This window comes from Ursus americanus, chromosome 2, assembly GCF_024610735.1.
Source record: "Ursus americanus isolate L20-20 chromosome 2, mUrsAme1.1.p, whole genome shotgun sequence".
Taxonomy (NCBI): Eukaryota; Metazoa; Chordata; class Mammalia; order Carnivora; family Ursidae; genus Ursus; species Ursus americanus.
In genome coordinates, this window is record NC_142128.1 from 45,801,714 (window position 1) to 45,822,295 (window position 20,582).

General features: G+C 58.7%; 1 protein-coding gene across 1 annotated transcript; it reads right to left on the bottom strand.

Annotated features, from left to right (window-relative positions):
- Positions 1-61: 61 nt before the first annotated feature.
- On the bottom strand, positions 62-16,793 carry NECTIN4 (nectin cell adhesion molecule 4). Its single transcript, XM_045784625.2, has 9 exons — positions 16,461-16,793; positions 7,350-7,709; positions 5,778-6,068; positions 4,362-4,482; positions 3,308-3,456; positions 2,908-3,064; positions 2,427-2,502; positions 2,008-2,082; positions 62-1,730 (listed from the first exon to the last, which is right to left on the bottom strand). The coding sequence occupies exons 1-9, from the start codon at positions 16,534-16,536 to the stop codon at positions 1,509-1,511; spliced, it is 1,527 nt and encodes a 508-aa protein (XP_045640581.2). The 5' UTR covers positions 16,537-16,793; the 3' UTR covers positions 62-1,508.
- Between the last annotated feature and the right edge of the window lie 3,789 nt (positions 16,794-20,582).

Genomic DNA, 20,582 nt, shown 5'->3' on the forward strand with positions numbered 1-20,582 from the left:
TGAGAGAGCACTGAGGGCTTACACAGCCCAGGGGCAAGAGAGGAAGCAGGCAGAACAGCTTTTATCTGTTTATTTAAAAACAGAATATCATTTTATGTACAAATATGCACATATTTACACAAAATGTACAGACGAGGACCCCAATCGTTGGGCTCCACATTCAAAGTCCTGGGCTGGCTGGGGAGCAGGGGATGCCGTCTCTCCATTGGTCCAGAAATCTAGCAGATTTCAGGCAGAGTAGGGTTTGGGCATTCTGGCTGAGTGTGTTCAGGTGGGCCAGGCAACAATGCACCGTATCTAACCCCAGCCCAGACCCAAGAAACTTCCAGAAAAGCCCCAGGTTAGTGACCCCGAGGTCCGTAGGGGAAAGGAGACATTCTTGACCCCAGTAGCTCCTTCACCCCACCCAAACTCCCCCTCCCTTGGGCTGTAATCACTACCCTGTCTCCCCTACACCACAATCAAGCCAGGAGCCCTTGTCACCCAGACCCCGCACCCCCCCCCCCAACGGACCACAGACAACTGCGGATGCAGCTAGGAGGAGAGAGGCAGCTAGGGGAAGGGCCAAGGACCCCACCCCGTCCTCCTGCAGCCAGGGACCCAGGGGCTCACGCCCCAACTCAGACTCCACAGCACCAGACGGGCCTTAGAAGGAGCACCTTTCAGAAGCACAGGCACGAACCCCTGCCGGGGTCTGAGCGGGGTCCAGCTTTGCCGACTTCCCCTGCAGGCTGGCCTCACGCTAAGCAAACCAACTAATAACAAACATCCAGCTAAATCAAAAGTTGTGTTTTTTTGTTTTTTTTTAAAGATTTGTTTCTCCTATTAAAAGTATTCGGAGCAGTATTCCTTAAAGACACTCCCCCAGCAGGTTGATTTATAGAAAATATGCACATGCAGCAGGGCCCAGAGGCCACCAGAGGCCACCAGAGGGCCAAGGGCTTCTCCAGTAGGGGTGCTAGTCCCCGGCAGACCCCTGGGCCAGCTGCTTCACGTTCGCCCCTTGGCTCCCAAGTGGTGGGAGCCCGGCTCCCCAACTCAGGAGGCCAGAATCCAGTTCCAGCTATGCCTGCACACCGGGTCTGACCCACAGTCTCCACCTCTCACCTCCAACCTCTGCATCATTAATACTGCTCTGGGGTCTGAAGAGATAACCTGTGCTTCCGGGTAGGGGTCACACCGCCACGCCATACACAAGCCAAGCCCACCACAGTGCACCTGACTCTGACAGCAGATGTGCAGCGCAGGCACGGGCACCCCTACACACACACACACGCACACGCACACACACGCGCACACACGCCAACACAAGGGGGGCGGGGAGGACTCGACCGGCAGAGCCTCCCATCATCGAACAGAAGGGCTGGAGGAAAGGTCGAGCAGTCAGTGGGACGGGGGGAGCATCTTCCTCAAGAAATAAGATGTGGAGGGAGGGCCCCCCCGTGATGAGCAGAAATCCCCCAGGTCAGCAGAAGGAGCCAGGTTCAGGGGAGGGAGGCAGGCCTGGGTCAGACCAGATGCCCCCGCCCGTTGATGTAGATGCCATTGCCCGTGGGTTTGGCCCGCAGGGTCCCATTCTCTTGAACAAAATGGTTCATGGCCTGTTTGATGCCTTCATCCCGATCTTCCTCCTCCGCCCGCCCAGAGCCCGGAGACAGCAGTTCTGTCTGCGTTTCAATCTCCCTCACCGTGGTCAGCGTGGAGTAACTCCGGCCCTCCGGCTCTTCACTCTGGAGACCAAGGGCAGAGGGAGGTCAGGAACCAAGGCAGGGCAGCCAGACAGGAGGGGGGCCGGTTGGGTCAGGTCACGTGCAAGCTCAGGGGCTTGGAGCTGGGGGCCAGGAGCGAGTGTCAGGCATGGGGCGGGACAGCCAGAGAACGAAGGCACAACAGAGATGCCAGGGCTGAGACATGGGGACTGGTGCGGGGCCGCTGGCCGCCACATCTGGGATCAGGAGAGGGGCCTGAGGAGAGTGGTGGGGACGCCGGTGGGGCCGGGGGCCTCACCATCACAGAGCAGCTACTGTTGTCCTTGAGACTATCAGGGTGGCCCTCGGCTCTCAGCCCTACACTCTCCTCCGGCTGTGGGGCCCGGACACGGGGGAGGAGTCAGAACAGGGCTCCGCCTCCTCCCTCCTCCCCTCTCCCCCAGCCCCACCTGTCCGTTCATTCTCCCTGATGCAGTCGTCCTCACCCCCCCACCCAGCCCCGCCCTGGAACCGGGGCTGATGGTGGCTTCCCAGAGCAGCCCCCAGGCCCGTGCTAAAGGGAGCCAGGCGGAGGAGCCCCACAGACCCAAAGCAGCTGTGCCCCCAACTCCACCCTCAGCCCCAGCTGCGAATCAGGGGCCAGACCTGGTGGAAGGCTGTGCTCCTGTTCTGCAGAGGGACCCCGGGCCCAGGAATGCACCCAACCTTGGCACACACCTGGCTCCTGGGGTCCGTGTGATGGGAATGCAGCCTCCGGATAGAGTTCTCCCTGGTCAGGGTCAGCTCCTCCTCGCTAGGAAAGACCCGCCCTGATTAGCCGCTGAGGGTAGTAGCGGCCTCCCCAGGTGCGCCTAGCTTCGGCCAAGCTTGTGTGAGACCGGGCTGGAGGGGCCTGGCACCGTGCTGTCCCCGCAAGCGTGAGAGAGTGGCTGCAGGTGGCGGTGTGTGTGTGTGTGTGTGTGCACGCACATGTGCACAGTGTTCGAGTGTGTGTACCTGGTGATACCCGGGCACGTGGATCTGACCCTCACTCAGCAGTCTGGTTCTCCCCATTCAGCTGTGGAGCAAGCCCTTCTCACTCGCCGAAGGACTCTGCCCACCTCCGGTCCATCCGCTCCCAGTCGTGGCCCCCACCTCCCGCTCACGTCATCTTTGCTCCCAGCTCAGCTCTGCCCGCCCAGGAGCAGCCCGTACTCACTATTTCTGGGTCATCTGCTGAGCCTTGCGCCGATGGTATCGGGACATGAGCACCACCACCACCACCAGTAGGCAGAACAGGAGCGCGGCGATCACGCCCACGACCACCACAGAGGCTGACACCAGGTCCACCTGCTTCCCTGGGGCATCCTGAGGGTCTGCGGGACACAGGCCTCCGTCTGAGGGGCGTGCTCAGATCCCTGACCCACCCCAGCCCTCGCAAACCCTGCCACCTGGTCCCCACCAACACATCCGAAACCTCCCCTCAGCTTGGCCCTCAGGAAGGTACGTGCAGTCCCGCCCCTCCGAATCAGCACTCCCCCAATTCCCCCTCTCCATCTCGCTTGCTAATGGCCCTCCAAGCCCTGGGCCCAGGCCCCCACGTCTGCCCCGCTGCTTACCGAGAACATCCACGGTGACCTGAGAGTCCCTGGAGGACAGCTCATTGCTGACGTGGCACACGTAGATGCCACTGTGCTCCGTGGTCAGTGGAGGAAAGCCCAGCGTGTCCCCTTCCGCTCGGACCCCGCTGGGCAGAGGCCCGTCCAACCTGGAGGACAGGGAAGCTGGGGCGGGTGGAGGCTGCCACCACCCGACGTGCCCGGGCAGCTCTCCACCTCCCTCCCCCATGACGTCACCCAGAGCCGCTGGCTGTTCCCACGGTGCCCCTCCCTCCCCGGGGCAGGTCCAGGCAGAGGCCCCTTCTCCCTGCCGCCCAGCCTGACCCGGGCACCCCACACACACACCCGGGGAAGATCCACACGCGTGCCATCCCACCGGCTCCCACAGGCATCACGTCATCCAGCGCCGGGTACCAGGCCGGCGTGATATGAGGTCCACACAACGGGACACCCCTTTCCTATCTGGGCTCAGATATCCTTGGAAAATGTGACCGCACGCCCCGACACCCATGACGCTGCACAGCAGGGTGTGTGAACAGAGCCCGAGGCACGAGGTCACATGCACCGCTCAGCCGCTCACATATGAGCACACGCCTGTCGGGGGCTCGCACACGAGCACCCGACCCCTCCCTGAGGCCCCGGACATCTCCGATCCGGCGGAGGCACCCGCGAAGCAGGGGTGGTCGTAGTGTCGGTTTAAGAGCGGTTACAGCCAGCTGAATCTTTTTGTCTCATCTACTTTCGGCACACCCATAAAGAAATAAAATGCTAATATTGAAATACTGTATTATATTTCATAATTTTAAAGTTAGGGGGAAAAAACCAAGGACCTACTGGCTTATTCCCTACCAGTGACCACGTACGGTAAACTCCCTGGGGCAAGTCAGTAATAATCTTTGGTGACCATGCAGATTCTTGCATAGGTCTAAGCACGTGCCCCGATTTATTTGGGGTTCAGGATATATTGTCCCAGCCCATAAGGAGTACACGGCGGTCCTGCGAGGGCAGGGCCCCAGTCCGGTGCTAGGCCCTCCCCCGGGGGCCAGGCCCTTACCGTGTCCAGTTGTACGAGGGAGGGGGGTGCCCTTCACTCAAGCACTTGAGTGTAGCTCCTTCTCTGCCGACCTGCCACAGCTTTTGGTCTTCAAGGCCCCTCACAGAGGCCTCAGCGAGGACTGGAGTGGGAGGTGGGAGGAGAAAGAAGGGGGATGAGGCTTTTAATCGTGTTGTTTCTGATCGTGTTCCTCAAAGGACTCCTGCCCTCCCCCCTTCTCTGTTTCTCTGTCCTTCTCCTCTGCAGCTGAACCAAGCCCAGCCCATCCTTGCTGGGTCCTTGCCGCTTGGCTCCCTCCCCCTCTGAGCTCAGAGTCCACATTCATTGATCTGGACAATGAGCCTGTAAGTCCCTCGGGAAAGATTCACATTTTTTCTGAATCCCCTGTGGCCTCGAGCGGAGTAAGAGTCACAGAACAGGTGTGCAAAGGCTCCCTGAGTCTCCAAAGGCTTAACAATCCTACTCACTCACACATTTCGTTAACAATCATTTACTGAGGACCTACTTTATGCCAAATGCTGGGTCACTACGAATAGAAAAGAGTCCTATGCCCGAAGAGGCTCTGGGTTTAATGCCAGGAAATCTCTACCGCTTACTGAACACCACGTAATGCACGAGGCCTTGTGTGAGATGCTTGGTCGTCGTGGCTTCTATTTCCCATCAGAACCCTGTAAAGTTCATCTAATTATACTCCTTCTGCTGCTGGGCACAATGCAGACGGACAAGACTGAATAACAGCCGGTAAGTAACAGAAGTAGGGCTTGTCCAACCAGCACGAGGGCCAAGCGGTGGGGCCGGCAGTCCTCGGCAAGCCTGTCTGTCTTCGGGTATTTCAAAAGGTTCTTTCTTTCTTTCTTTCTTTCTTTCTTTCTTTCTTTCTTTCTTTCTTTCTTTCTTTCTTTCTTTCTTTCTTTTTTTAAAGATTTTATTTATTTATTTGACAGAGATAGACAGCCAGCGAGAGAGGGAACACAAGCAGGGGGAGTGGGAGAGGAAGAAGCAGGCTCCCAGCGGAGGAGCCTGACGTGGGGCTCGATCCCAGAACGCCGGGATCACACCCTGAGCCGAAGGCAGACGCCCCACAACTGAGCCACCCAGGCGCCCCACGACTGAGCCACCCAGGCGCCCCACGACTGAGCCACCCAGGCACCCCTCAAAAAGTGCTTTCAATCCCATGTTCATGCCCGATTCTCCCAACAGCCCTGTGCAGCAGGGCAATCTCCTTTGGAAACAGGAGGACGCTGAGGGTCAGAAGGTCAGAGGGGTCTGAGTGATCTGCTGAGGTCATCTGCGATGGGCTCCTGGTCGTCTGTCTTGGCACTAGTGCTCTCGCGGCCATACAAGGGGGCCTTGGGCATCCAGCCTGGCCACACTGGGGTGGCTCAGGGTCTCTCTGCCCAAGATCCAAGTACTCACAGGCCACTTGGAGGACGTGGGTGATCCTCTGGTCCTGGAGCAGGCCAGGGTGGGACACCACGCAGGTGAGCGGCTGCCCATTCATGCTGCGGCTGGGCACCAGGTGGAACTCTGAAGTGACAGCCGCTGAGCGGGAGTGCTTGAAGGCCCGGCTGGACGCTGTGCCCTTGACCTCCGTGTCCCAGGTCACGCTGGGGGCTGGGCTGCCTTCTGCCGTGCAGGAGGCTGCCAGCGTCAGGCCCTGGCCCTCTTCTAGCGCTGGCCCCGGGTTCAATGAGGGCAGGGGAGGCACTGCAGGTGGTGGGAGGCAGGGGTCATGGTCAGCACACCCATGAGGAGGCCCTGCCCCGTCCCAGCTCAGTCTTACACTGGCAAACATTTTCAGGCTCTTTTTCTTCTCTTATTTCACCAACATAGACACCAGATGAGGGGTAGAACTTCAGCTGACTTCGTACCTTTCTCTATTGTTTGATTTTTTTTTACCATGAGCATGGGTCATTTTTTAAAAAACATAATGAAGTAAATACAAAACTAACCAGACAACATCTATATCCTAATAATCACAGCCACCACCTGGTAAAGCCCTTACTATGTGCCAGGTATTGTGCTAAACGCTTTATAAATGTTATTTCACTTAATCCCGTCAACAGACCAGCAAAGTAGGGATCATTACCCCTGTTTTATAAGAGAGGAAACTGAAGCTTGGGAAGGCTAAATGATTTGTCCCAGACCATCAGCTGTAAGGGGACGAAGTCTAGATTCACACTCAGGACTTTCACCCCCAAGGCTAGTGTTACAAAGTTCCATGTGGATAAAGGGAAACTAGAGGCCTTTATTTATTTATTTTTTTATCTTCCTAACATGAACAGCTCAAGCACAGAATGGAAAACACTTCACTAGACCACAGGTCTGGGGCATCCATGGGCCACGAGAGCCCACAGTGCAAAGCAATGGTTTAAAAGTGCTTGTGATCTCCAATCCAACCACATTCATAGAAGGTCCAGGTCAAAAAAGGTATCAGCCACGCTGGTCAGAGCTGGGGCTGCGTGTCCGTATCTCAGCCCACGTTTTAAAACCATGGAACCCAGGATGGCGAGCGAGGCTGTGAATGAGTGCTTTCAGGAGAACTACTGCAGAAACTAGCCAGCATAGCTTCCAGAAGAGGGGGTGGGGTGGGAATGACAAAGATCCTCAGCCCTTTGAAAGGCTGGGGTGCAGAAGACAGAATGAGCCTGGGCCACATTGCTTCGGAGGGTCAAAGTGACCAAGTTGGGACGTGCAGAACGTTCTAATAAATGGACTCTTCCCCAAGGCTGACAGAGCTGTAGGTAGCAAGCTGTTGAGGTCACTTGGGGAGAATTCCTAGACTGGGTAGGAGGATGGCCTGGAGGAGACTCCCTCAACCCTGCAGGCCCTCCCTCCCCTCTTATTTGGGCTCTCCTCCGGGCCCGTGCATTTCTGCAGACCCCATCTCTGCGTCCACCCCGCTTCTGCCTTCGAAGGCCCGGGCGCGGCCTGGGGCCCCTGCACACGCAGCACCCCCCCTCCACCACAGCCGGCGGCCCCACTTACCTAGCACGCGGAGCCGCAGCCGCGCCTGGAAGCTGCCGGCGGGGAAGGTGCTGACGCGACACTCGTACTCGCCCTCGTCCGCCTGCACCGCGTTGCGCAGCAGCACCGAGCCGTCCAGGGGGCTCCGTGGGGGCGGCGGCTGCTCCACGCGGCCCTCATAGGCCTCGCCCACGTGCAGCCCGTATTGGAAATGCAGCAGCGCCAGCTCCCGGGGACCCTCGCCTGCGTCCACCCGAGCCCAGGCCACCTGCCCCACCTGCTCGCTGGAGTCCCCGCGGTAGACGCAGGGCAGCTTGGCGTCCTGGCCCAGCACCACCGTCACCAGGTCCGCGGTCTCCAGCTCGCCCGGCCAGCACCGGCCTGCAGGGGGCGGACAGGAGGGGCCAAGATTAGGGGTGCCGCAGAACCCGGGGGTGGGGGTGGGGGTGCGGGGACACTTACGCATGATGACAGCGAAGGCCACCAGAACTCCTGGGGCACTTTCTGCCTGCCAAGTATTTCGTCCATTACCTCATTAGATGCACAAAACCTTCCCAAGAGGTGGGCGTCATTATCACCATTTAAACAGATGAGGAAACTGAGACCCAGAGACAGGAAGCGCTTGCCTTAGGCCACCAGGTCGAGGGCTGCAAGAGTCACACCCTCTCCCAGCCCAGGACTGTGTCCTGGGCAATTGTGAGGTGGGAGGCTCTAACCAGAGGAGACACCCAGCCTCTGCCCTCAGGGAGTTCACGGTCCTCTCCGGGAAATGGAGTTTAGGCACACAAAGACCGGGAAAGCCAGGGACAAACGGTCACAGAAGGTTCAACCTACCAAGGGGGGTGGGGCAGGGAAGTGAATGCTTTCAGGAGGTGTGGCCAGGAGCCAAGGCAGGGGTCGAAAACAGTTGGCGTCTAGGATGGGGCATGTAGTGTGGGAAGGGTCCATCCCAAGAGGCCCCTCAGAACATTCTTTTCATGGCTTGAAGATGAGAGACCTGGATTCCCAGAGAGAAGAAGGTATCCATGTGGGAGGAATGGCACGAACCGAGGCTCAGAGACAGGAATGAGCAAGTCACTGAAGACAGGCCCCAGATCAGAGGCCCAGAGAGATGAGGTCAGGACAGACACACAGCAAAAGGGTCGACGGGGAGCCAGACGCAGAGGAGCAGAGAAAGGGACCAGCGAGGAAGGGCAAGTGCAACGTATGTCAACGGAGATAGCAACAAAGCGCCCAGGGCGGCTCTCGTGTCCCCTCCTTTTCAAAGAAGGATCCTTTCCTTGCCCTCATGGAACCTGAAATCTGGTCAGGAGGAAGCAATACATTTGCGGACAAACACGGAAAGGTGTGACGGTCTCGGATTTAGTGCTCAGTGGTGTGTGGCAGGCTAACTGTGGGATGGGACAGTCACTGGGGACCTGAGTCCTGCGGGAGGGCCTCATGTAGGAGCTGGGTAGGACCTGGAGGGGAAGAGACCCGGAAGGGGATTCCAGGTGAGGGGCCAGGGTGGGCAAACCCAAGAGGTGGAGAGGCTGGCTGGTTCAGGAAGCAGAGAGGGAAGGACGCACCGAAGGCAGAGGGTGTGTGTTGAGCAGGCGAGGGACACGAGGCCGGGCCTTCCACCCCAGGCAAAGGAAGTCATGGGGAATCACGGCAGCGAGGGGCCAGTGGGACGTGCCCTCTGACTAGAAAGTAGGGACCACGAAGACCCGAGACTCGCTAGGGACCCTTCGTGCTGTGGGACGGGGAGGAAGGGGACAGCCCTGGGGGAGACTTGGCAGGATTTGATCACTGACCAGAAGGAGAGATGAAGACAAACGACAGACAAATCCTGGGTTTCTGGGATGAGTGACTTAGGAGGGAGGCAGGGCCTGGGGAAGCTCAGGGTCGGGAAGAAATAAATGTGGAGCCATGGAATAAAGCGTGGGAAGCATAGGGCTGGGGGCGGAGTGAGGGCTCCCTCTGGGATGGCAAGAGCTCCTTGCCTTGGAACGGACACCTGGCAAGTACACAGCCCCAGAAGAGCAGGGCCCCTGCCTCTGGCCAGCACGCAGACGCCTCGCTCACACTGTGCCCCTCCTGGAAGGCCCTCCTCCCTATGTCTGGGAGCTCGTACTCATCACTGTCTGGGTAACTCCCAGTCATCCTTTAGGACTCCGCTTAGACATCACTTCCTCCGGAGTCCTCCCTCCCCCACCCCTCCCCACCTCCACCTCGGGCAGGGAGAGGTGCCCTTCCCCTCTCCTGCCCTAGCGCCCTGCTCTCACCTCACCATAGTACTTTATCCCCGGATGGTGTTCGCTCTTTTCTTGTCTGCTCCCCCCACCAGACAGAGCTCCCTGAGAGTAGAAACTGGGTCTCACATCACACAGGGAAACCTGGTTTCTGATTTAGTGTTCAGTGGCATGTGGTCAGCATTCTTGGCGTGTAATTGGTGCCCAATATATTTGACTGAATGAATGAATGAGAGAGAGAGAGAGGCAGAAGAAGGAAAGGGTAGAAGGAAGAGAAATGAATCTTTGGTTGGGCTGGGCAGACAGGGAGGGGGTTGGCATGGCAACCAGGGGCGGAGGCAGGATAGGCTGGCTACTTGGGTTCTCTGCCAAGGGAGCAGCTCCGGACAGCACATGGGGAGAAAGACGTGGACGGAGGGGGCAGTTATGGAGCGGGAAGGGGAAGGCCCCTAGAGTGGGCCAGAGGGTTCCAGGGAGGCAGAGCCAAGGCCCAGGGAAGGGGGTCCCAGGGCCTTGCTAGAAGGGGTGGAGGGAGGGAGGATGCTGTTGGGAGGACCCGAACAGGACGGGACAGACCTGCAGGGCCAGATACCAGGGCCCTGACCTGCCTAAGCTGGTCTTGGTCCCACCCAGCCCAGCCTGGGAGTCCAGCTAACTACCCATACCCCTCCCAGACACCTCCTCCTGGCGCTGGAGGGAGCAGGGCTGCCGAGGAGGGGCTGGAGGTGGGCTTGGGATCAGGGCTCATCCCTCCCCACACTTCCTCTGCTTCAGACACTGGTGTCTGTGGGCCCACGGATCCCCAGCCCTGCGCCACCGGGACGCTCAGACCTTCCTAAAGACTGTTTCTGGGACAATGTCAGAGGGCATATTTTCCATCCCTATCCCTACACCTGCCAACCACCTGCCCCTCTCCACAACTAATCCCCCACATTTTCCCCGACGTATACCTTCTTCAGGGCACAACAGGCATATGCCTGAGTCGCAATCCTCCACGTCCCTCCCTGTGAGATCCCCACTCCCCAGGGACAAGCCCAAGCTTTGCAGGATGACGCACCCAGGAGAAGAAGAGAGTCCCTTCAGGACCTCTCCCACAGCCCCCCACAGCCCCAAATCCACTATTCAGCGGGAGCATCTCAGCTGGGGGCAGCACCCTTCTCCAGTTCATGCACACACACACACACACACACACACACACACACACACACGTACACGCATGCACGTGTGCACAGGCTGCCAACAGAAGGAAGAGAGAACTTAGGCCCTAGAATCCCTGTCCTGGGCTAACTGGACCCAGAAGCCCTGACTTCCAGGCCAGGGCAGGCCAGGACTGCCTCCTCCTCCTCTCCCCCACCCAGTGCCCGCCCGGCGTCAGCATGATGATGTCACCAGAGCAAAGGAGACACACCGCCTGCCTGGTGAGGTCACCCTGCGGGCATGTAGTTGCCAGGCCGGGCCAAGCCCACGGACCCTTCTGCAGCAAATTGTTTGCTGAGGCCTGTGGACTCTGCTGGCTGGGCACTCCTCCCTCTGACCGTCCCCACCCCTCCTCCCGGGAGCACCAGGACGCTGGTCAGGAGCCCTGGTGATTCAGATGCTGCCGCACAACAGCCCGCCTAGCCACAGCCGCCACCAGCCACCACCTTGCGCAAGGGGAAGAACAGGCCCGACTGGCCGGACGGGATCCCTGCCCTCAGCCTCCCCCACCCCTGGCCAGGCCCCCTCTTTGGGGCCCTGCCCTCTGTGTACCCCGCCCGCTCCCAGACAGGCCCTCCATTCCGGGCCTGGGTTGGCCGCCTGCCCCCCCACCTGGGCCTGGGTCCCAACTTTCCTCTCGGGGTGGGGCCCGGCCTCTGATCTCAGAAGGGGACACTGAGGCTGGCAGCCACCGATCACAGCGTCTTTGGGGAAGGAGGCTGCCCTTTAGGAGGGGCCTTTCTCCATCAGTATCCCTGGTGGTGCAGAGAGGGGTCTGTAGGCAGGGCCTGGAGGAGGGTCTGTGAGGAGGAGGGAGGGAGGGAGTCGGTGTGAGCTTCCGAGTCTGAACCTAGGACCTCTTCGGGACAGGGCCTGGCGGCGCTCAGGGCTGGGCTCACAAGGGAGGCCGGCTCCATGCTTGAACTGGGGAGTGTTTCGCACCTGTACGCTCTCACGTCCTATCCTTAGGGAAGTGGAGGTGCTCGTCCGCGTCGGGAGAGAGGAGCCACGCAGGGGCGCGTGCGTGTGAGCGTGTGCATCTCACGTGCCCGCGTGCACGGTGCGCGATCCCGGCCCGCGGGACTCCGGACACAGAGTAAATGTTTTGATGTCGGTGTCTCCGGGCTGCCGCATGTCTGTCTGCCCCAGCTGCCCTTGGTCAGTGCCGTGTGGCTTTGTGCCTTCGCCCCTGCGTCCCAGCTGGAGTGTCGCCAGGCACCCCTCCCCACCTCACCCCAGACTTGAGGGCAGATCCATCTGGGGTGGAGGTGGTACCCGGGATGAGGTCACTGTCCCTCCAGGTGATGGGAAATTGCCATCCAGGGCTCCCCGGCAGAACAAAACAAAAGCTCACCCTACCCTTGCTCCTCAGGTTCCTACTAGAAGGACTCCCACCCTTCTCACCACTCCCCCCCCCCCCCCCCCGCCCCACTAGCGCCTCTGGCCCCCCAGGAGGCCTCTCCCTGGGAATCTGTCAGGCCTCTGCTGCTGCCACCACCAGAAAAACCAGCTCCAGCTCCAGGCCTGGGGTAGGGGCTGTCTGGTGTGGGTTTGGTGGGAAGGGGGGCATCTGGCCTAGGGCTAAGGGGAGGGGTCCAAGCTGGGGGGGGGGGCGCTCATTCTCCTTTGTTAACTCTTGCCTCCCCTCACCCCACAGCAGCGGCCTCTACCAGACTGAGCTGGAAGATGTGGGAGATTTTGGGGTAAGAAAGGACCTGGGAGGAGCCCTGAAGCCCCCCATTCAGGACAGGTGGCATTGACAAGCTGTGAGCCCGTTTTCTTCCACCCTTCCCCCCACAGCCTTGGCCTTGGAGTGCTAAGGAACTCTGAAAGCCAGGAGATTCTCCTTCTGCCTTCATCCCCGTCCCTCACTTAGCCCCCATTGTCCTAAGCCCCCCAGCTTAGTGAGAGCTTCCCAACCTGGGCAAAGTGCCCACCCACAGATTAGTGTCTGGGGAGGGGGGCCACACCAATCCCAAAGGGAGGCGAGAACAATGCAGGAGGACAGGCCTTGAGGCAGCCCGGCTCTGGCCCAGACACAGCTCCCAGCACAGATAAGTCCCCTAAACCCCCCGGAGCCAGAGTCTGAGCCTGGCTGAGTCACCACAACAGCCACACTGTGGGTGGGAGACCCAGAATTCGGCTTCTCCCAAACTCCTGAGATCTTAGCCACCCCCCCCGCCCGAAATCCTGCCAGCCAAACCCCCCAAAGTGGGGGCCAGCTCTGCCCCACCCCAAATCATTGCCTCAACCCAGCTCTCAGGACACACCAGTCTTAAAGGCAAGTGGGGAGAGGTTGGCCAGCAAGCTATGGGAAAAGCTCGTGAGGCCAGAGGCTCCCAGTCCCAGTGAAAGACCCCACCTCCTTCACAGGCCCCCAGCTCTGAACTTCACCTTCGACCTTCATGTTAGATTCAGTTTTCAGATCCAGCCTGGGCTCCTCTCTTCCCTTCCCTCCTGATTCAGCTCCTCACACCACTCTCAGCCCTTCTCTTGGCTAGCCTTTGGTCAGTGCTCGGGGAAGTTGTGGGGGCCAGAAAGTCGGGGCCTCCTCTCCTCACGAGGCCTGCTCCCGACAGTGGCTGTCCTCCTCAGCCTGGAGGGCTCCAGGGCCCCAACACTGTGCTCTAGAAGCTGGAACCGTGGGCTCTGTCGCAAACTCCTCATTGCCATCTCTGTAGCTGGGGTCCCCTTAGCCCCTCTGAAACACTAGGGTGGCGCCAAGGTCACTGGGGCCACAGGGTTTCCCTGGGATTCTCCTAGTCCCCGCCACCTTGGGTGGGGAAGCCTGTCCCCCTTTCTGGCTTTGGGTTGGTCCTACAGGAGAGGGCCTGTCCCCCTCTGTAAACAGGAGTAGAAAAGCAGGGATGGGGCCCCTCCCTTTCTAGGAAACTAACCTCAGGTAGAAAGCTGATCCTAATCCTTGGGGGGCAGACCACAGAATTCAGGGAAGCCCTCACCCTCTGGTCCTACAGGACCCAGTTGGGCCCAGACAAAGAGCTAGAAACTAGCATCGTACCCGGGAGGGGTGTCTGTAGATTTGGGCCCCTTAGCCCCAGGGCAGGAGATGGGGGAGGGAGAAGGGAGGGGACCTCACCCGGAAACTCATCCCATTAAGGAGAGACAAAGAGCTGTGGTGTCAGGCGCCTCCCAAGCCTGGGCTCCTCTCCCCGTCAGGGGTGGGGCAGGGCCCTGGGGCTCAGAGCTCTAATGGCCCAGGAGTTGGGGGTAGGGGGGTGCACTGATTTGCACCAGGGCAGGAGCAGAAGGCAGAATCCAGGGTACAGCCACCCTTGGTCCCCACTGAGAGATGGGCCAGGACCTTTCCCCTGCTATCACCACAGCCACACTGACCACCTCCTCCAGTACCCAGCACCCCGCCCTCCGTCAGGGGCTGGACAGTCACACAGCCATAGGACTGCCGGGCTGGAAGGCCCATGGAGATGGTCAGGTCCTACCTCCTGGTCTGCTAAAGTCCACACTCTTAGCTGCCCAAGGTAACCTCGCAAATTAATAGCAGAAATGGGGCCAGAATGCAAGACTCCTGACTTCCAGTCCAAGGCTTTTCAGAGACAAAAACAGTCCTGCTTCCCGGGGCCTTACACACAGAGGAGCCAGGGCGGGGGTGGCAGTGGAGGGGGCCGTCAGGCTGCGAACTGGTGCTGGGAAGCGAGCGCCAGGCCTCAGAGCACCCCGCAGCTGTGCACGGGTCCCGGCAGCCGCAGCAGAGTGCGACCTGGGGTAAGCCATGGCCCCTGTCCATGAGGCAGTGGGCAAGGTCAGGGTGACGCCCTAACTACGGGAGGCCTCCTCTCCCCTTCCCTGGGCTTCTCTTAGCAAGAACAGCTTTGTGTCCTGGAAAAAGAAGGCAGGAACCATGTCTTGTCCCCACTGCGTCTCCAGCACCTAGTACCCCGGCTGCACCCCGACGTACGAGCCTTTAATGGGCGAGCGGTTGGGACAGCAGGACACTCACCCTGGTTGTACTTCTAACACTAGCAATCTTTTTTTTTTTTTTTTTTTTTGAGGCTGAGAGAGAGAGAGGGAGCGCGCGCTCAAGCAGTGGGTGGGGGAGGGGCAGAGAGCGAGAGAGAAAGAGAGAGAGAGAGGGAGAGAGTCTTAAGCAGACTCTATGCCCAGTGTGATCCCAATGCAGAGTCAACGTGGGCCTTGATCTCACGACCCTGAGATCATGATCTGAGCTGAAATCAAGAGTCTGACGCTTAACCAACTGAGCCACCCAGGTGCCCCCAACATGGAGTAACCTTAAGATGTCACTTGCCTACCTATCTCTCTCAGTTTTTCCGCCTGTAAAATGAGGCAGTTAGAGCAGTGGCCTCTCTGACCCCTTCCATGTTCTGAGACCCCAGGGCTCCATTCTTCAGGGGTGGGTAGATCCCACAGAAAAGTGGCTGCCAAGTTCCCTGGCCCCAGGGACCAGACCCCACCCTCGGGGCCGGAGCAAGTGAGGAGGGTTGTCTGGAAAATAGAAATTGAGACAGGGGTGGGAGGCAGGGGCTGGAGCTCGGTATCCTGTGATTGGAGACTGGCCCACGACCCTTCCATCCTTCCCGCTGTGGGATCAGAGCAAGAGCAGTGCCCACCCACCCACACATCTCTGCCCCATTCTCCGCACAGCTTCAGCTGGGGACAGAGAGGGGAATCAGTCCTGGGCGATGCTGGACAGGAGACCCCCTTGCAACTGCACCTGGGCCAATCCAGATAGGGCTCTGTCTTCCAAGGACAAAGATTCCTCAGTCACTCATTACCCTGGAAACAGCCTAGGGAATCCCACTGTGCTCTCACTGTGCACACACAGGCATAGACACACACACACACACACACACACACACACACTCTCTCTCTCTCTTTCCCCCACTCCGAAGATTATAAATTCCTGTAATTTATACACATTAGGCAAGAGTGACATAAGGCATCTAGTTGAGAAAATAAGGGACGGAATAAAGAAAAGGAGGCCACACCCTATGGAGAAGTTACCCTACCCTAGACCCCCACTCATCTAAGTATCACGCCCACCTGACCACTTAATAGTGTGCCCAGGGAAGAAGAGGGGCCAGCGTGAAGGAGTTTCCGCCTCCCCAGTGTTTTCCCAGCAGGTGCTCGAGTCTCGGTAGGTACTCTAGGACATCACGGAGAGGGGAGGAGGAAACAGGAATGCCCCGTCCGCTGTCTGGGCATCAGGCTTCCTGCACCCTGATGGCTGCTAAAACCAGCTCAGCCCTGAGTCAGCCCAGCGCTGGTCAGCAGTTTTGGAGCCTGGGGGGTGGCGAAGGAGCCTCCAGGAAGCCCTGGGGTGAGAGGGTACCCACCTGCTCCACCCCCTGCTCACCTTCCCCAGGGTCAGCATGTCTTTTCCCCCAGAGGCGGCTGTGGCTTAGGCAAGGCTGTGGCAGGTGTGGTCGGGGACCCCAGACATAGTGACACAGCCTGGGGCTGAAAGAGGGCACGAAGCGGAAGAGTGACCCCGGCTCTTCTGGGGGCACTACGGGCAGCAGGGGTGGGAGAGAGAGATCGGTTCCTAGGTCCAGAGTCAAGGGAAAGAGAATGTTTATGTGTGTGCGTGTCAGTGCGTGTGTGTGCACGCGCGCGTGCGTGCGTGTGTATATGTGTGTGCGTGTGTATGTGTGTGTGCTGGCTTGGCCTCAGAAGCAAGGGTCCTGATGGTTCAGGCACGTCCTACCTGTAAATGATGCCAGCAGCAGCAGCAGCAGCAGGGCCTCGGGCCCCCACATCTCGGCTCCCAGGGACAGGGGCATCGGTCGGAAGGCAGAGCTGCCCAGTGTTTCTGAAGTTCCACCGAGTTCTCCCTGGGAGCCGGCTCTAGAGCTGGAGAGGGCACCGACCCAAGAGGCGGGAGATCACGGAGTCCTCAGGCACGGCCACCCCTGCCTGTCCCTCTGCGGTCTCTGCTAGGGGACCCAGGCCCGCTCTGCCCACCCAGCTAGAGCTACCCCCCAAAAAGCCGTGGTCGGGAGCTCCGAGCTCCCCCAGAGCTGCTTCCCACGCTGTGGCCAACAACGACGGCAGAAACCTGGGAACCTGCTCAGCAGGTCAGAACAGGTGCGTCTCCGGGGGTTGGGCCTGGCACGGAGACTCAGCAGCCACCGCCCCCACGGCCTGGGCTGGCTGATGGGCGCCAGGGAGGGAGGGAAGGAGGGAAGGACCTGGTGGGGGGATCCCATCGTCAGCTGCAGGCTTTACCTGGCAGCATGGAAGGCGTTGGGAAGGGAGAGGCAAGGTGCTGGGGGGCGGGGTAGAAGAAGGCCCAGGGTGGCTCAAAGTGGGAGGCACCGGGCCAGGAGGAACAGGGGCAAGGCCCTTGTAGGTGGAAAGGAACCCAGGTATCCCACACCCCAGCCAGCCTTGCTGCCTCCCCAATCTCCTGGAGGGGCTCGGCTTTGAAGCTGAGAATCAGAGAAGAGCAGAACTGAGCAGTACAGTACTGCCCCATAGACCTCATTCTTCAGACGAGAAGAGAGGCTCAGAGAGGGGAACGGGCTTGCTGGAGGACACACAGCTCTGACAGTAACACGGTTTGCTCGGACATCTCCATCCCTGAGACAGGGATCTAGTTCAATGACCCCAGCAAAGGAGCTTAAGGGACACCCTCCTCTATCCCACCATCTATAGGAGAAGCTTAAGGACTGACCGAGAAATTAGCCCCGCAGATTCCTGGCCTCCCTCGTGGGACCCTCTCTCAGCTTCAGCACCTCCCTGTTACCTGGCCAGGAGTCCCAAAAGTGCATCAGCACAACTCTCCATGGTTCCTTTTATCTTTTTATCCCATGGTCACAGGATGAGAGCACATGTCTGGACTTTGCAAAGATAATCTTCATTTCAAATACTCTGTCCCTGTATCCTTGTAAGTATACTCACACTCGTAAGACCACGTGCATAAAATGTCTCCCCAAGTCACACAAAACCTTACTGGCCAATCTGGGACAGACAGAGGAAGGGGGCAGGCTCTGAACTCCCTGAAAACTGGGGGAAGGGGAGGGACAAGCTCACAGACAGACTGGGGCTAAATAAAACAGCTAAATATGGAATGAAACATGAGAAAAGAAAATACAGGTTAAGCTTGGCAGCAGGACCCTTTTGTCTGGCCGGGGGCAGGAAGGACTCGAGAGCAGTAAGGGAGGGTCATCTCGTGAGGACTATTTCCCACACCCCACAGCCCACACCCCCCAACTCTGTCAAAATCGTATTCATCTTTCAAAGCTGACCTCAAATGCCACATCTTCCACGAAGCTTTCTCAGCTCCTCCCACCCAAAATGAATCTCCCTCTGTTCTCCCCCAGCCTCTGCTAGTCCCTTTATTATAGCTTGTGTACCCATAATTTGTGCACATCTTATCTCCTTAACTAAATGTAAGCTTCAGTTCACGAAGCATGGATCGGAGCCTGCTGTGTGCCAGGGACTCAGCAAATGTGAAGCTGAGGGACGGGACCAGAGCCGGAACGCCAGGATTGTTTTATGACCTCGTCTCCGTCACCCCTGCTAGGTCAGCTCGCAGCACTGAGTGGGCACAGAGCACAGTTTTGTCGAAGGCGTGAATCTGTGAGTGAATGGACGTCAGCATGGAAAGGGTGGCCCAGGAGGGTCAGTAAAGGGGAGATCCCGACTCTCCTGGCCCTGGGCCGTCACCTGGACTCTTGCCCCACCTCTGGACCATGAGCCCCACGCTGGTCTAGGTCCAGCTGTCAGCAGTGACCATGCTAGTGACCTCTTCTTCGAGGGCTATTTCCAGCAGGTCAGGGGTGGCGTCCAGGCCCAGGCCAGATGCCCAAACCCCCCAGTTTTCTCCACCTCCACCTTGGCAAACCCCTTCCCCTCCTCAGGACGCAGGTCCCCGCCTGTGCCAAAGGAGCAGCCTCACCCCGATGCCGCTTTGAGATCCTCTGTGGTAGGGGTGGAGTAGGGCCAGGGGGGATGGGGGGGAGCATCCTGTGTTATAATTATAATTATCACACCTTGGATCCTATCGCATGGTTTCAGAGGAGCTCCTTTCCTTCCCACGGATTCACCCCTCCTGGTCCAGGAAACTGGAGGAGAAACTGAGGCATGGGGGTGAGAGAGCAGTTAGGTCACAGGGTGGGCATCCAGCTCCTGTATCCCGTCCACCTTCCCACTCACGGTATACCCCCACCCCTCCACAGTGCCACCGGCCAGCAAGTCTGTGAGCCCCTCCATCACTCACCCCTACTCCGGCCATACGGAGGACTAAGGGGAGGCGGGACTTGTCAGAGCTGTTGTTAAGCCAGAATACACCCAGTATAGTCAGGCCAGGCAGCCACTCCTGGCCTTGGCTTGTGGTAGGAGTCTGGCCCTCCCTCATCTAACAAATATCCATCTCCAAGTTGCTCTCTGCCCTGTGTCCTCACCCTTGTGCGTCTCACGAGGGCAATGCTCTTGGGGGAACAGGTCCTCACACTTAGGCCTTTCCTCCCCTCCTCTGGGACGAGGCCTGGGGGAAGGCAGATTCCAGGGCTGGGCTGGAAGAAAATCCTGGCTGGGGAAGACCTTCTAGACCAGTGCCCGGTTTCCTGCGTTCTGTTCTTTCCTCATTGAACCCCCACTCCCCTCGTGCCTCACTAGCTGCCCTCCTCCCACCCAAATTCTGGGCCCTACGAATGGGAACAGTTCAAGCCCAGGTGGCATCTTGAGTGTGTGTACCTGTCTGAGCGCCATCACCGTGCCTGCCCACCTGCCTTAGTTTACTCACACTTAGTGAGCCCCACTTTGTGGCAGGCTCCAGGGAGGGGACAGGGACACCTAACACACAGTCCCTGCCGTCGGTGAGCCCTCGGTTAAGAGAGGTGGGAAACAGGAACGACAGGACGCCGTGTCCCACCAGCTTGTGTTCCCTTCGTGTCTCTGAGCACCCGCCGCGTCCAGACCCAGGGCTGTTCCTGCGAGCACAACTGCAGATGTTCACAATCGGCATGTGTCCAGGCATCTGCTTACAACTCACCTCTGTCCCCATGGCAGGCTGCACACCTAAGCCGAACCGGTTGGAGTGGGTTGTGCTGAAATTTTTGTTTGTGTCAATGGGACTTGGAGATGAGTCAGGGAGGGACAAGGATGGGTGGGGTGGGGTGGCGAGAAGAGTGAGAGTGAGGGTCAGACTGAGTGAGGGGGAGGAGGAGCTGGTCAAGGCGGGGGAAGGGCTGGGTGGGGGGGGTGCAGGAGGATGGGTTGGGGTAGGAGTAAATCAGAGAGCTCCTTAATGAGTAATATCCCTATTTGCAGTGAGATCCCCGGTCAGAGATCCCAGGAAGCAGGAGCCCAGAGGCAGAGGCCTGGGGCCGGGGGTGGAGGAGACCCTCGAGCTTTGGGAGAGATAATAGTGGGTTATAAGGGGCGCCTGGGTGGCACAGCAGTTGAGCCTCTGCCTTCGGCTCAGGGCGTGATCCCGGTGTTATGGGATCGAGCCCCACATCGGGCTCCTCCGCTAGGAGCCTGCTTCTTCCTCTCCCACTCCCCCTGCTTGTGTTCCCTCTCTCGCTGGCTGTCTCTATCTCTGTCAAATAAATAAATAATAATTTAAAAAATCTTAAAAAAAAAAAAAAGAGTGGGTTATAAATCAGAGTAGAACTAGGTAGAAGCCTGAGTGTGGACAAAATCTCTGCGACCCCTGTCTATCCAGCTTTGGGTCTCTGTGTGACAGGAAGCTATTTCTGATCCACTCGTTGCCTCGGTTTCTACAGTTCGTACAGAAAGGGGGTGCTGATGGACATTATGGTAGGAGATTGCTGATATGGGACTTGATGCTAGCCCCCAGACCCAAGGCTGTTTCAGGTAG